The sequence below is a fragment of the Erpetoichthys calabaricus genome, chromosome 6 (assembly GCF_900747795.2).
Source record: "Erpetoichthys calabaricus chromosome 6, fErpCal1.3, whole genome shotgun sequence".
NCBI lineage: Eukaryota > Metazoa > Chordata > Cladistia > Polypteriformes > Polypteridae > Erpetoichthys > Erpetoichthys calabaricus.
The window spans coordinates 22,116,548-22,133,498 of NC_041399.2; the positions used below are offsets into that span (position 1 = coordinate 22,116,548).

At 40.0% G+C, this 16,951-nt stretch overlaps 1 protein-coding gene across 1 annotated transcript in view; it reads left to right on the top strand.

Annotated features, from left to right (window-relative positions):
- LOC114653219 (NFX1-type zinc finger-containing protein 1-like) overlaps positions 1-16,951 on the top strand; it is a 126,995-nt gene that overhangs the window by 22,748 nt on the left and 87,296 nt on the right. The window contains 3 exon segments of the mRNA XM_051929226.1: positions 372-626; positions 5,159-5,305; positions 11,247-11,351. Coding sequence (XP_051785186.1) covers positions 372-626; positions 5,159-5,305; positions 11,247-11,351 — 507 coding nt within the window.

Sequence of the window (16,951 nt, forward strand, 5' to 3'; positions counted from 1 at the left end):
AGCAGACTGAAGGCAAACAAAGTGACAGAGTCTTAACAGCAGGCATTACAGGAACGTGATCGAGAGGACATGGCAGGTTAGAGAGGTTGAGGCACATATCGATACTGAAGAAAGGCATAGGACAAATGTTGAAGGTATACGTAAGGCAAAAAACATCAAAAAACAAATATTTTTAAATGTTTTCAATTACGTGACTTTGACGGGTAACACAGCTACTGTTACAGAATTCAAATTTAAAATCAGGTTTGAAAGTGTAACTGCTAATTGTTTCTTTTCATGGAAATCTTATTGATTTCTTAATTTTGTTCTATTTACATTTCTTTTTGCAATTTGTAGCTATTTATGATACAGTACAATGTGTTTATCTTCAGAAGGTGCTTCAGATGAAACTGATAAAAAGTGGTATCCTCACGCCAGACAAGAAGGTAGGAGTGACAGAGGCCAAGGACACAGACATGGACCCAACGGCCCTAATAGGAGACGAGATCACAGTTCTGGCAGGGAGATTTCCCAGAAATATGAGGCTCCACTTTCTGTCCCTAGAAATCCAGGATTTTTTTCAAAGAGGGACAGCTCTGCAGAAACATGGAGGAAGCATCATGGAGAAAAAGACAAATCAAGGGGAGGTAAGTAGGTAGTTGAAAGTAATTTGTAGTTTCATTGTTCTAAAACAACAGATGTAACCATTGTTGTTCAGTGAGCATTTGCGTCACACTACTATTAAGTCCTAAAGATAAAATGCAACATGTAGATATTTCAGTTATCAAGTCAAGTGGAGGAGCATGCACTTGTACAGCATGTTGCTGCACCCACCACATTAGGAAACAGCTTAGGATCCTGTTGGCAACCCCCCAGGCAGACACGCGGTCCAGTCCCACCCTCTGGAAATGACAATATATGTGCTACAGCCAGATGTTACGTGGGCATCCCCTTGGCTTGTTCCAGCTGCTTGGGTCTTCAACAACAAGGATCACCCTCGGGGAAACGCACCACATGGCTGTAGTGCCGTAACTGACGCTCCCTCACAATGCAGGTAATGTGCCTCATTCGGGACTCCATGAGCAACCGTTCATTCAACACAAAGTCAAACCAATGGTACCCAAAGATTCTCTGAAGAGATACAGTACCAAAGGAGTCCAGTCTTCATCTCAGGTCGCTGAATAGCGCCCATGTCTCTCAACCATATAGGAAGACAGGAAGCACCAAGACTCTAAAGACTTGGACCTTTCTCCTTTTGCAGAGATATCGGGAGTGCCACACACCCCTTTCCAGTTTCCCCATGACTTTTCAATTATGCTTTTTTAAAATTCTAGTCTTATCTACACATGAATTTTGAATTTTCTGTAGGTTCTAAATTGTCACTAATTCATATTTAAACACACCTAACCCAATTCAGGGTGGTGAGGGTCCTGGCCTTACTGGATGCCAGTTAACCTAATAGGAAAAAATCTGAGCTCCTATAATAAAGTCCACATAGATAGTAATGGGTACATGATTCAGACCGATAAAATTGGATTCAAGCAGCCCAGACCACTGCACTACTGAACCATGGCACTAAAAGCTGTTCCTGGTACTGACTCTATCTTTATGGTACCAAATGTGATGCAAACAGTTTGGTATTCTACTGTGTTTTGAGTAGTGTGCAAGACTTTGGCCAAAAGCAACAGCAACACACACTGCATTCAGAAAGGTTTCAGACCCTTTCACATTATGTACGTTTTATTGTATTGTAGGTTTAATTTAAAATGGATACATTTCCCATTTTTGCCTACCAATTTACACTTAATAGCCCATAATGACTAAATGAAGACATGTTCACAGAAAGGTTTGTAAATTTATTAAAACTCAAAAATTGAATTCACTCATTCATACAAGTATTCAGACCCCTTAATTCAGCATTTCGTAGAAGCCCCTTTGGCAGAAATTACAGCTTTGAATCTTCTTGGGTAAGTCTCTTCAAGCTCTTCACACCTAAATTTGAGCAGTTTATCCCTTTCCTTCCTGGTAGATTCTCTCAAGCTTCATTCGAACGGATGGGAAGCCTCTGTAATCTCTCTGAAGTCTCTCTGGAGTCGTCATGGCCATATGCTTCAAGTCATTGTCATGCTTAAATGTAAACTGTGCACTCTGGAGCAGATTTTCTTCAAGAACCTCTTAGTGTTTAGCTCCATTCATCCTTCCCTCAATTCTAACTAGTGTCCCTGTCCCTGCCTCTGAGAAGCACTACAGGGATGGCATTAGGCTAGTGATGAGCAGTGCCTGGTATATGACAGACATTGTGCTTGGAGTCCTGCTTACATAGTTGAATATTTCTGTCATTAGACCAGAGAATCTAAGACTCATGCTCTCAGAATCATTTAAAGTCACATTTGGTTTTAATGCAACAGTAACTTTTGTGTAGCCAATCCACTATAACCATATGATTGATTGAGTGCTTGTAGTGAGAAGTTAAGCAAAATGACACCTTTTATTGGCTGACTAGAAAAATTACAATATGTAAACTTTCGAGGAAACTCAGGCCCCTTCTTCAGGCAATGATATGATATCATCACTACCAGTCCTGATGTTGATGATCTGTGGACCTCGCTGATCATAGCCCTGCAGTCCTCTTCCAAGAAAGCCCTTGGATTTTTAAAGAGGAAGAACCCAGACTGGATTCTGGATGCCACAGACAAGATTCTCCCCCTCCTGGAGGCCCAGAATACAACTTTCCAAGTTAATCTTACAAATCCGTCATCAGTTTCCCTCCTGCAGAAGTGGAAAGAAGCTAGATCAATTATACAACATAGGCTTTGTGAAATCAAGAACAACTGGTGGATCAACAAGGCCACTGAAATCCAACACTATGCAGATGAAAACACAATCTATGAGTTCTACAATGCCATCAAAGAATTTTATGGTTCTTATTGATGTAACGTAGCTCCAGTTCGGACTACACTCCTCAAACACGAGCAACAGATATTGGATCATTGGGTGGAGCATTTCAGAGAACTGTTGAACCAAAAGAACCATGCCAATCCTTCAGTCCTTGAGAAGATCCCCAAACTTTCCCAGGTCCCTGAACTAGATGAGTGTCCAAACTGCCGTCCATGCCCTGAAGAACATGAAGACTCCTGGTGAAGAGACAATACCAGCTGAAATATATGAATATGGGAGACTTAATCTTCTTGTTCTTCACTTTATATTGGAAGCTTGGCAAAATTCCCAAATCGTGGAAACATGCTATCATCGTCACCGTCTACAAAAAGAAAGGGGATTGATCAGACTGTGGCAACGGCTGTGGTATTTCACTGCTGGATGTTGCTGGGAAGTCCTTGGCCATGTCACACTTCTCTGGGTACTTCGATACGTTGCAGATAGAGCACTTCTGGTGTCACAGGCTGGCTTTTGTTCCAAACGCAACAAAATTGACATGATTTTCTTCATCCGCCAACTCCTAGAGTAAGCTCAGGAACACCAGTGAGATATCAGCTTTGAATTCATTGACCTGCAGAAAGCATTTGAACACCATCAACCATGGGATGCTTTGGGAAGACCTGCATAAGTTTGGATGACCCCCGAAATTCCACAGTATGCTCTATCTCTTCCATGTTAGAATGATGATGAAGGTCTTTGTTGGTGGGGAAACATTTGCTCCCTTCGAAATCACTGTTGGTGTCAGGTAATACTGTGTCCTGGCTCTGATGCTTTTTAATATTTACCTTGTCACCATAACTCTTCTCTCCAGAAATGGCAATGGACACCACTGATGGGAGTGCGGATCTGGTATTGACTGGGTGGCAATATGTTTAACCTCCAAAGATTGTCAGCCCACTTGAAAACCTCCTCGACAATCATTTATGAGCTCCAGTATGCTGACAATGTTGCTGGTGTAGCTGTTCATCCGGAAAGCCTTCAGAGAACCACTGAGTCCTTACACTCAGCCTATTCCTCGATGGGCGAGGAAATCAGCACCTCTAAGACACTGACCCTTCAGACTGATTTCCAGCACACAGATCCTCCAGTGGAAATCAATTTTGGCAACAAGACACTAGGAAACATACAATCCTTCCTCTACCTTGGAAGCATAATGCCTAGTGATGCCTGTGTGACTGAGGAAATTGTAAACCACCTCCAACTAGACTTCACTGCATTTGACCATCTACTCAAGCATGTTTTCTGGAACTGAGATCTCTGCATGGCAACCAAGGTTGTAGTACATCACATGGTATGTATATCAACACTCCTTTATGGAGTCCTGGACTCCCTACTGTAAGCAAATCTGCACGCTAGAAGTGTTTCACATCTGCTGTCTCACTTGAGAGGACAGGGTTCCACACACTAAAATTCTGGAATGCTGCTCATCAACAAGCATTGAGGCCATGCTGCTCAGCCATCCTCCGATAGACCGGGCATGTTATCCCCATGAATGAGTCTCGCCTTCCCTGGATGGTCCTGTACAATGAACTTGCTGAAGGATCCCGACCTCAAGGTGGATTGAAAAAATGCTGGAAGGACTACTTGAAACATTCTTGCAAGACCTGCTCCATTCCACACATTCAGCTTGACATACTTGAACCGCATGCTTTGGCGACAGAGAGTAATTGAAGGGGTCCATCACTTTGAACAACAAAGGGAACCATCAATAAGAGGAAAAGAGAATGACAAGACATCACAATCAAAACCAACCCAGTGAGCATGGGGTGCAGTTCCCTTGCCCATCCAGCCCCCGGGTCTACCTTTCCCAAATTGTCCTGCACTCCCACAAGCATACACAGAGGAGGGGGAGTGACGGAGATGGACAGTATCATCATCAGATCGATAGACAGCCATGATGACTGGAACTTCAAATACTTAAACATTAAGACAACAGGAAAAACAACATCTTACATAATGTAGAGAAAAAATCTTGTAGACTATTAAATCTCCTGAGATGAGTGTGAATGTTTAAACATGGGTTTGTAATATTGTCACAGTTTCTGTGAGCAGCAGGATGAGGTTTAGCAAAAACTTCATATTAAATATATATCTTTTTGTATAAAAAATGGATAGGACAGTCTATGGATAACCTCTGATAAGTGCCATAATGAGTGTTTTCATGATCAAGGATAAATTTTTAACATTTTGTGATTTGTTTAAGTAAAATAAATATTTTTTTCTTTTTCTTTTTTTACTAAAGACTCTGAATCCAGAAGAGGTGGATATCATCGTATTCGTGGTAGGAGTCCTGCAAACCTGCTTAATCTGTCAACAGGCGCAGAGAGTAATGTCACTGGATGGACTGTGCCGAGAGTCAGATCTCACAGCACCAGCTTCAGGATTAGGGGTGAGAAAATAAAGCCATATTTATTTTAACCTTTCATACAGTTTTGTTACACTTTACTCCTAGCCTTTATTTTGCCAACAATGAAATAATTACGACATAATCAAATTTTAAATTAACTGCAGCCTGAAGTAGTAGTTTGCCGTATCATTTTCCTCAAATACCATTTAACTCTTGGACGTCCAGCAAGGTTGTATTTGATGCTGTATCTCTATGTATACAAGTTCTAAGCAATTTTTTTTACATATTAATGATGTCAAGGTAGTTTGTTTGAATGAATATAATCTGTATGATTGGGAATAAACTATTGTTTTTAAACGTTTTAGTCATTTAGTCTTTGTGTTACTAAGTTAAATGTCTGTCTGCTTCAGTGCCTTTAGAAAGTGTTTGGACCCCTTCACTTTTTTCATATAATTTGTTATGTTTTAGTCTTATGCTAGGATAATGTAAATTATTTTTTCCCCTGTTCAAACAGTACACAATACCTCAGAATGGCAAATCTAAAACAAAATATTCAAAATTTTTACAAATTTATTAAAAATAAAAAACTGAAATATTCCATTGACACAAGTATTCAGACCCTTTACTCAGTGCTTAGTTAAAGCACCTTTGACAGTTGTTCCAGCCTGAAGTCTTCTTGGATTTGATGAGACAAGCTTCGCACACCTGGAAGCTTCACCATTCTCTTCAACTCTGTCAGGATAGATGAAGACCATTGGTGGACAGCTATTGGAAGGAGAAACCTTTTTCCAAGTCTGAGGTTCAGCACACCCTGAAGCAGGTTCTCATAAAGTATATCTCTCTACTTAGCTCTGTTCTCCTAGTCTCTGCCACTAAATATCAACCGCATTGCATGATGATGCCACCACCATGCTTCACTGCTGGAATAGTACTGTGCAAGTGATGAGAAGTGCCTTGTTCCCTCCAGACATGACACTAATCTTGGTTTCATCAGACCAAAGTTTCTTGTTTCTCACAGTCTGAGAGTCCTTTCAGTGCCTTTTTGCAAACTCCCAAGTATGCCTCCATGTGTGTTTTTTTGTAATAGAGATCATCATAGTATGCAAGTCACAAAATCAATTCCAAAACCACCCACACGTTTCATCAAAAATCATAGCTAGTACTACAGAGATCAAGTTGAGTATTTATAAAATAAAAAGGATTGTTCTTAATGAAAAATATTCAAACAATACATTAAGCTCTAATGAGTGAAGGAGTAGCCAAAAGAGGCAATCCAAGGCAAAATACATAGTCCAAAGGTAAAGATAAAAAATTGGGAGAGGTCTCCCCTAGACTTTCTTGTATACTCAAATACTTATGGGGATGAATATTTGAGGAGTAAATCGCAAGACAATGATTATATGTTTATATTATGTATGATAAAGAACCATCACCATCAAATCAAATTAATAATATATTGAACAATTATTATAAAAGTAAATTTGAATAAATCGGACTCTGCAGCTGCATGAATAAAAGGTAAAGTAAAAGTTCCAGTTAGCAGAAATAGCCCAAAAGGTGATAGAAATCTACGTTTTTTTACCTAATACTTGTATGCACAATTTCGTTGACCTAAGTGAAAGCGGACTCAGGTTATCGTGTTTACACACGCACACGCACACACCCACCCACACACACACACACAGACATAATTCCAAAAATGGTATTTTTGGACTCAGGGAGGTCTAAAACATCGAGATTTATCAAATTCTCGAAATTGATTTTTTTGTACGATTCCAATACTTTCCCTATACTTCATATATGAGAAAGTCAGAGAGGTCTAAAATGTTGAGATTCATCAAAATCTCGACATTGAATCTTTGGACGATGACAATACTTTTTACTTTTACGAGAAAGTAAAACCGGAGCATGAACTCAAAAAATCAGAGCAAGAAAGGTATGGGGACTCACTACTCCCTAGCTCGTTCAAAATGAACCGCTACGAACTGTGGGAATCCATTAATTTTATAGGGCAGAGGGCAGTTCCTGGTGGAGATAGGCAGGTGGTCCCATCTCTGGGGGAACCACCCACAAAACATAAGGAACATAAGGACATTTAAAGAGACAGTACATGGGTAACAAAATAACAGAAATAACATAAGAATAAGACACAGGGGAATTCCAATTAATAAAAACAACCATGAAAGACAAAAATATGCATAAATACCCAACATCGTTTACTAAGGAGAGACTTCTGTCTGGCCATTTTGTCAAAAAGCCCAGTTATGGTTGTCCTTCTGGAAGTTTCTCCCTTCTCCACACAAGTTCTGTGGAGCTCATCAGGTTCTTGATTACATCTCTTTGATTGGTCAACTGAAGGAGGAGTCACGGTATGTATAGATTCTTTCATCTGACTGGATATCCAAGAACAGACTCCACTATAGAATGAGGGGGTAAGCGGCTAGTTGGCCGAGGTCTCCTGGACTGTGACTTTGTCAATGTCAGTGTTAGTCTCCTCCTTTGTCAACCTGCTATATACTTCTGCAGTTAATTAATGGACAGATATTGTTGGTTTCCATTTATGTTAATAAGTGTCTACTTTATTTTTCTGTGTATTTTAGTAAATCTGTATTTTTATAGGCATCCCTTCTGTATTTAGTAATCTGCATAATCTATACTTGTATTTTCCCTGAGAATATGTTCACAGTGTTTTGCGCCTGCATTCAGTGAAGAGCACTATACAAAAAATATGTTGTGTTGTATTGTATTGTACCGTAACAGTGGTTCTTCCAAACTTCTTCCCTTTAAGAATTATGGATGACTGTATGATCGTGGGGACCTTCAATGTCGCAGGAGTTGTTTTGTAGCCTTCCCCAGATCTTTGCCTTGACACAATCCTGTCTGTAAACACCACAGGTAATTCCTTCAGCCTCATGGCTTGGTTTTTGCTCTGATACACATCGACAGCTGTGGGACCTTCGATAGACAGGTGTGTGTCTTTCTTACTCATGTCCAAAAAATGGAATGGACCATGGGTGGTCCAAACAGGATGTACAAACATCTAAATGATAATCAACAGAATGGGATGCACCTAATCCAGACTTCAAGTATCACAGCTAAGGGTCTGAATAAGCACGTCAATGTGACATTTCAGTTTTCATTTTTATCTTTACTAAAATCCTAATTTTGCTTTGTCATTCTGGGTTATTGTGTGTTGCTTGATGAGCGAAAAAAATGAATTTAAATGATTTTAGCCAAAAAGTCTCAACATAACAAAATTTGAAAGAAGTGAAGAGTCTGAATACTTTTTGATTTCATCACTTTTGGTTTGCTGTGGTGTTCAGTTAGCACTACAGACAGAAATGAGTACAGTGAAAGTGCAAAATTCCCTGCTTCGTATTTGAGATGGTCAAGGCAAGGATGAAGTGCATCTTGCGGAGTCTGCCACCTACTTGAATCAGACCCAAGGAAAAGTCTAGAGCTGGAGTAAGTGAACTTAAATGACTGTTAGAAGGGGCAGGTTTGTTAGCCGTCAGAGAACTGATTGTCTTTAGGGAAACTTTCACATTGTCATCTGTTGTGGCAGTGACTTCTGTTTCTAAGTGTGCCTCCACAGACATGGATGGAGCAGCCGCCCTATCTAAAGTGCGATATGTGGCCATGGTTAGGTTGTTCATTTGTGTGGGTCAGCTTTGTTTGCAGTACGCCATACTTCAGTGCCTTCTGATCTTGCCTCAGAGGGTAGATGTTCAACAGCGTCAGGGACAGTCCTGGACCACTGTCTTATTTGAAAACCTCCGGCTGCTTGTAAGGATCTCATTTTGTTGATATGCTTTATGGCCTGGTGCTGTGTCTGTAGAGTTTGTAAGTAATTATCAACATAGAAAGCCTGCACCACTGACTCAACCACATCCTCGTTGCTAGCTAAATTCTCCTCAGTAACGTACAACTGTCCCTCACAGAAAGCGTACAGATTAATCAAGTATTGCAAAGTCTCTTAAAGGATTTATGTGTGCCAGCTGATGAACCCATCCCATCCAAAGATTACAGTGTGTAAATCACAGATATTTGTGTTCTCGTTTGATGTTCAAGTGTTGTCAAGTACTGTGCTGCTCAAGCTTTTCAGAAAAGAGACTTGAAGAAACAAACTAATGAACACAGCAAAGAGTAAACCAGTGTGAGAAAAAAAGAAAATGAAAGTACTTTAACCCTGTTAGATCACAAGTTCCTGGGTTGGCAGATCAAACCTTGAAATTACGATGAGAGGTTAAATGAAAGCACATCCTTATTAGAAGGAATTATGAATCGCAGTGGACATGTCACTGTCCACATCCAGACAGAGGCGATGAAGAAGGCTAATATGGCAGGCTTTGTCAACTACATATCTAGGTAGGTTAATTTTAAGATAGACAACGCACTAAATAGTGCTAATCTGGAATAACTATCTATGTATCTAACATAATTTTTCTCTGTATTATGGAAAGGATAAAGTTGGACTTGAAAAAGACCAGAGGAGCATGATTAGACTTAATTTCGGCTCGAATAAGGAAAGTTTGAAGGAGCTGAATGTTTTCATTTTAAGATGTTGAGAGACATGATAGAAAGGTTTAAAATTACCTATCTGTGTTTGGCCCTCTTTAGATCTGTCCTTTTCAGTTTTGAAATTTTTAATGTGTTTTTCTGGATGCTATAAAAATAAAGTTACCAACAGATCATAAAGGGTTGGTGTCCCATGTGAAGCCTCGTTTAATACCCAGATGAATAAAGAAAAAGCAATGAAATAAATACAGCATAAATGCTGAGTATGGCTTTTCAGCCCAAGACGTTGGCTGACATCTAGAGGTCTGGCCTCATTGGTATTATGATTGGTGGTTTTTATTAAGTTTTTTTTTCACTTTCCTGAGGAATTCCTGGGATTTCTTGATGGCTACAATGCGGTTTCTGAGGTTGAGGAATTTGATACAAATATTCAATCGGATCCTAAATCCTGACTAACTTGAAATATTTGAATGTCTTATCACGGTATCATTTTGAATTTTGATGCATGGTGCCATTACGGTAAGCTTCGTGTGGACCACTGCCAAGGCAGCGTCCCAGAGCAGTCCAGGAGGGCACTCACATGATGTCATCGGCGTGACCATATATATACCGTATATAAGGTCATATTGTACGGCATTTCAATATTCATGTTTGATTATTCTAAAAGACTTTAGGTTTGCTTCTCGGTATATTACTTCTTGGTTTTCTAACTTATTTTCTTAGCTAAAATGTATGTTTCTTGTCTCACATTTCTGGCTTAGACAAAGGTCAGTTTTTGTCTTTGGTTTTGACTCCAGCATTTCATCTTCCAGTCCTGAAGTATAAAGTCATCCTGCTTCAGCAGAATAGCTGGTTGCTGATTCCAAAGGGAAAGGCAACTTCCAGTCAGCAAGTTGTTTAAATAGGGCCATAGGTGGAAGGGGATACAGATAATTCTCCGGAAGTGATGTCAGAGCTCTTCCTGTGGGTGTGCTGCTACTCTAGGAAAGAATATGGAACAGAGGTTAGTGCTGCTGTCACTTCAACAATCAAATTACTTTGATTACCTTGGCATTGACCCATGAGAAACTCCCTATGCAACAATGCTTATAAAATCAATTGTTAGTTTGTCAACGCCATTTTGTGTTCTGCTTGTTACATGGTCACCTCCATTTTGTCGATGTTCCTGCAGCTATGTTGCTTACTATCGCTATGCCCGTTGCCAGTCACACAACCTAGAGGTCAAGATATTGATGTACTGTTGTCAATATTCTAGAGTTGGATCTTTTATAAAAATGAACAAAACAAATTTAAGCAAATGTCCAGGCAGTTCACTCTGTTTAGGCCTAATTTGGCTTGGATTTATTGCTAGTGGTTGTTGCTGCCAATTCCATTCTTCCATAACTCTATGTTTATAAGAAAAGTTTGAAAATAATTGTATAAATTAAACCAGTTTAGAACCTTTTGGTTTATTTTACTTCTTTAGATGATTCCAAAAATGTTCATGGACACAACACTCAACTTTCTGTGGCACAAAAGACTGGAAGTCAACAAGACCTATTAAATATTTCTTGGAACAGAAGACCGAGTAGTAAGTATTGTGAAAGGATAAGTACAGTATTTTTCAAGTCAAAATTATTACTTCACAAACATGGCATATATCCATTTGCCATGTGAAATAGTGTTCTAAAGTTAGGCATTTTCTATAGGTTTTTAAAAATATCTTGCTCGCAATGGTACTAAAGGGGCACGGGAGATTAACAGAAAATAAAAGCTTAAAAACTTACCGAACACATCCAAGGCAGTTATCGAGCTTTTACCTACATCTTGTGATTACACACACCTTGTAAAATAGTTTATACATGTCATTTCTGAACAGAAAAACAACAGTATTATGAGATTCTGCCATGTTAAAAGTAGACCAGCTGCGCACACCATCTCAGCGTTTGTTTTCTTCTGTCTCAATCTTTCACCCCCAGGGTGTGTTTTTCTCTCCAAAGACCAAGTCACATTAAACTTTCCATGCCACATGATTGGTTTTGTTTTGATTTACTTCCATATTTATGTGAGAATTCACACAAGTGAATAGAAAACGTTTCCTTACCACGAGAAAAATAGTACTAGGAATATGCGATTAAACAAATATTTCCATGTCCCTTTTATTGTCACAGAAACACAGAAGGCAGGTTTTCTTATATTGAAACTTTTGGTGCTTCACCTGTAAGTTTCTTTGGCTTTTATTTTCTAGTGGTGCCCCATGCCCCATTAGCCTCCATTATAAAACACGAGGACAGGCTCTTTATTTTTTTAAATTGAAAGAAAACACTTAAATTTAGAGCACAATTTTATGTGGCAAATGCATATATATCATGTTTATGAATGCTGGTGTCATTTTAAAGATGTTTTTGAATTTGCATGCTTTATTGTCAGTAAGAGTATTGTTATTTTTGTGTACAATTATGGAAATTATATCCGCACATCACCATTTTTGGTGGCCATTTTGGGATGCCATAGTGTTGTTAATTAAGATATCCATTACTGGTGATGTGAGTGTGATTTGGTATTTCAACATGCAGTCATTATACAAAATGGCAGTGTGCATAATCCTTTCCAGTCTTCAGTTCAAAGTCTCACAAAATCTACAAAGAGTAGGTTTCACTAGGAAAGACAAAGGGACAGGGCTAAGGAATTTTAGCTTTTCTTTTTGGTTGCAGATTTATTTTCTATTTTGGATTTGGTGATAACAGGGGGGTATTTTTCGTGCATGGATTACTCGTTTAGCCGGATGTAATTTTTGAAGATTTGGCCTGATCCTGGATCTGTCGGGTTTTCGAAGCTCTTGCTGGATGTGTTGTCATACCAACACATCCAAATCCTCAAACCTGCTTGGAGCAGGTTTGTTCGATGTAAACAAGGATTAGCTCACACAGTTAATCAGTGTCCATGCGTGGAATTCATTCAGTCATGGCTTCGCCGTTCATGAATGAGCGACCAATTGATATCGGTACGCAAATTATAAGAAGAGAATTTCATATAGAGAGGGTTTTATTGGGTATTTTATTGCTCCCGGAGGAAATTCTTTTCGAAAGATACCGTTATAGCCGAGGGTGGAATATTGTACCTCAAAGATTTATTAGCACCTTATATTCGAAGTCAAACTCGGCGAAGTCGGGCTCTCACAACCACACAGACAGTATGCATTGCTTTGAGGTTTTTTGCAAGCAGCACTTTTTTATATACTGTCGGCGATGCGGAAAATCTATCTAAAAGTGCAGTTTGCCAGGCAATTCATAAAGTCTGTTTGGCTCTGAAATATTTACTTCGGGTTTTTATAGTGTTTCCTGGACGCCTGAGTGTGCAGACAATAAAAGAGGCGTTTCATGCCATTGCAGGTAGGTAATACACAGGCAAAAACACCCACAGTTCCATGAAGAATCTCACAATCAGCCTAACATTCTCATTACCCAAGATTTCCAAATGTGATTGGGGCACATGGGACTGATCAGAGTGGACTTTGATTTGGAAAATGTACCTCTCCTCCTGATGAATAATCAGACACAGTGTCTTCATCAAATAGTTGACCTTTGTCAATATCTCGTTGGTCAGACACAGATTCTAGGGATATGACATTCCCTGCTACTGACTCAACAAAAAAAGAGGGCTATATGGAACATACCTGTGGCACACATTGAGGACAAATATATGCAATGACCATCCTTTACCTGAAATGAAGTGACCACTGCATCCTGCCACTGGTTCTGAAGAGGAGCTTCCCCATGGAATGCCCTCAGAAACAGGGCGATGGGCACTTTGCTGGACAACCAACTCTTCTGCAGGGGTTAGGTCTGGACCGCATGGACCTCCACCTGTTTTTTGCTTGTCTGCCTTCTTATTAGCTTTAAAATTAATGTTCTTTACATTATATATGATTCTTTATGTCAACAATTCTTTAAATAGTTATAAACCAATATTTACCAGTGTGAAGTATATTCTTTACTTCACTTTAACCTGTTCCCGTGTTCTCCTTGTGCTCACGTTTGATCTGGAATTATGACATATTAAATAATAATTAATCTGACACATAGGAAATGAAACGCTGCATTCAGTAAGTACAATGCACACGCGTTTAATTTGTCAGCCACTTTTTGCTAGCCGTCTTTTCTGGTTTGGGCTGCTTTTGCAGTGTTACCCCTTGTGCATATTAAATGTTGAAATCCTTCAAGTAACTAACTAACTAATTAACTAGCTAACTAACACCCACACACACACACACACACAGCTTGTGTGAAAAAAAATGACTTGCTGATCATGTTTTCTAGACTCAATATATATGGGCTTTTCACTCAGCGCGGGCGTGCGCATTCATCTCGGATGATTAGATCCGGCTCGACTAATCTACTATACGGCTGCATTTGAAAAACTGACCTATCCCGGATGAGTTTCACCGGCATTAACTCATCCAAGATCAGGCATCTGATCTCGGATGATTTAAGTGACGTACGGAAAATACCCCCCAGGTATATTACTGCCTGAATGTATCTGTATTTTATGTTTTATTGTTGTTTTTGATTTATTATTTCTGTTATATTTGTAATTATGTACTGTAATTATAAGTGCACCTCCATACCACCCAATCAAGGCACCATGCAGTGCCTACTTTGATGGATTGAAGGCCAGATGTCCACATGACCATCATCATCTAATTCTTCCATGTGAGACCTGAAAACCACGAGGACTGATTGAGATCATTGATGTTAGGTAGAATGCCCAGTGGAGTCCGGGTGGTCTTGTGGCCTCAGAACCCCTGCAGATTTTGTTTTTTTTTTTTCTCCATCCCTCTGGAGTTTTTTTTTTTTTGTTGCTGCTGCTTTTTCTGTCATCCTGGCCATTGTGAGAAGTTGCCCGGACACCATTCTTAAGTCCACCACACGTTTATTGACCATAATTACATTGTCCATAGTGCACAAACCCAGTGCCTCCAGCACCAATCTCCCCAAAGTCCAGGCTCTCTTTTTGTCTCTGCCTGCTCGTCAGGCCGCCTCCTCTCTCCTGCCTCCAAACTTCATCCACTCCTCACCCGACTCCAGTCCTCCTTTGCAGGGAGGCGGCCCCTTTTATAAGTACCCGGATGAGCTCCAGGTGATCCCCGACACTCACTAGACACTCCCCCGTGTGGCGGAAGTGCTGGCTGTGTTCCCGGAAGCCCTCCGGGTGTTCCCAGTCTTCTTCCCCCCAGCACTTCCTGGTGTGACGGAAGTGTTGGGGTTCCAGGTCCTTCAAGCATGGGGGCGCCCCCTGGCGGAGACCACGGGCCTCTACAGGGTTGGGCTTCCAAACCCTGTACCCGTGGCCCCCAAAGGAACCAGGGCGGTCGCCCCCTCGTGGTCTGGAGGAGGCACGAGCCCTCCTCCTGTCTTCCTGGGCGTCCCGGCTGGGTGCCACCCCCAGCCGCATGCCACACCATTGAAACCTTACTTTATTCTTTGTTAATTAGTATTGCCTAATCTTATTTTTATATTTTTTCTTTTTTCTTTCTTCATCTTGTAAAGCACTTTAAGCTACATCATTTGTATGAAAACATGCTATACAAATAAATGTTGTTGTTTTTGGCGCCCCAGAAGGTGGAGCCACTCCAATGTCACCACTCTTGAGCCCTCCTTCTGGCCATTTATGTCAAGTCTCAGGAGGTTTTAACAATTATTTTCTTTATCTTTTCATTCACCCATGGACGCCACTGTGTTAGGTTTTCCTTGCTGTGATGTGTTGTATGGTTTCCAGATTGGACTTGAGGAAGTTGTTGTGCTTGATGTCACTGGTGAGGCCGTTTATAAGCTGATAATAGGTGTACGAGGTGAGCCACAGAAATAACTGGACAGTGCTTAGGGCTTTCCTGGAAAACCATCTGGAGATCAGCCGGACGTGAATCAGAGAACTATATCCCCTCCTAAACACCCTCTCAAACCGCCGACCAGCTAGATATATCCAGTGAATTGCCCAACCAGTATTGCACAACAATCGCTACATGAGTTGCCACGATAATGTCAGATGAAAAAAGCGAACAGCGAGACAAGACAACGCTCCTGTGCATAATGCTTTTTCCGTAAAACAGTTTTTGACTGACTAAACATTCCTGTCCTCGATCATCCTCCCTAATTGCCCGATTTAGCTCCCTGTGATTTTTACTTGTTTCCGAAAATCAAAAGTGACCTGAAGGGAACACATTTTTCTTCAATGGATAAAGTGAAGACAGAAACGGCAAGCCTGTTGAAGAGCCTCAAGCAAGAAGACTTCCAGCACTGTTTAAATCAATGGAAGATACATATGGAGCAGTGTAGAGATTGGGAGGAGGAGTATATAGAAGGTGACAATTTTTAGAATGCTGTAATTCATCAATAAATATATATTTTTTGCCAATCCGGTTATTTTTGTATCTCACCTCGTACACTCGCATCTGAGCTTTTTGTTTTTTTTTTTTTTTCCAAAACAGATTTGGCTAGTTATTTATTGTGTTTCTGGTTTTGAACAGTATCTATCCCTTTTTTGACATTAAATCTAGTTAGCATCTTGGTTGGGCATTAGGTTTCTTTTTTTTTTTTGCCTCTGTATTTTTGATTACAATCCATGTCCTGATCTTTCTTTGCCAGTATTTTTGTAGCAGGAAAGTGTGGGTTAATAAAAGTGTGTGGACATTGCATATGCTGAAGTCCAACTGAACTTCTAGCTGTTAGGTCTGGAATTTTAAAAAATACAATTTTTTCTTCTCTGACTTCTTTTATTTTGAGGCAGCTCAAATATAATGTCTTTGAGATCAAATTGGGAGCTGAGCAAGTATTGCTATTACTTTGGATTTTCGGAATCAGTTTGCTTTGATTTCATGGATTTTGTCTTTGGATTGTGTATCGGGACCTGTTTGCTGCAGATTGTCTTCTTATGCCAATTGTTTTTGCTCTTTTGAGCAGATGCCTATATTTTTCTATTTCTGTTAAATAAATCTCTCAATTTATAAATATTCTTATAAATAATCATCCCTGAAAGCCAGAGTTTCATGTTTTATCACTCACTTGTGAGACATTTTAATTTATTGCAAGACTTGCTTTGTATTTTGGACTGTTAAAGCCAACTCTCCAATTTTGAGGACTGCTTCAGCTGGAGCCGGCAGGTAGTAGTTGGGACCTGAATGATTTAAGGGGA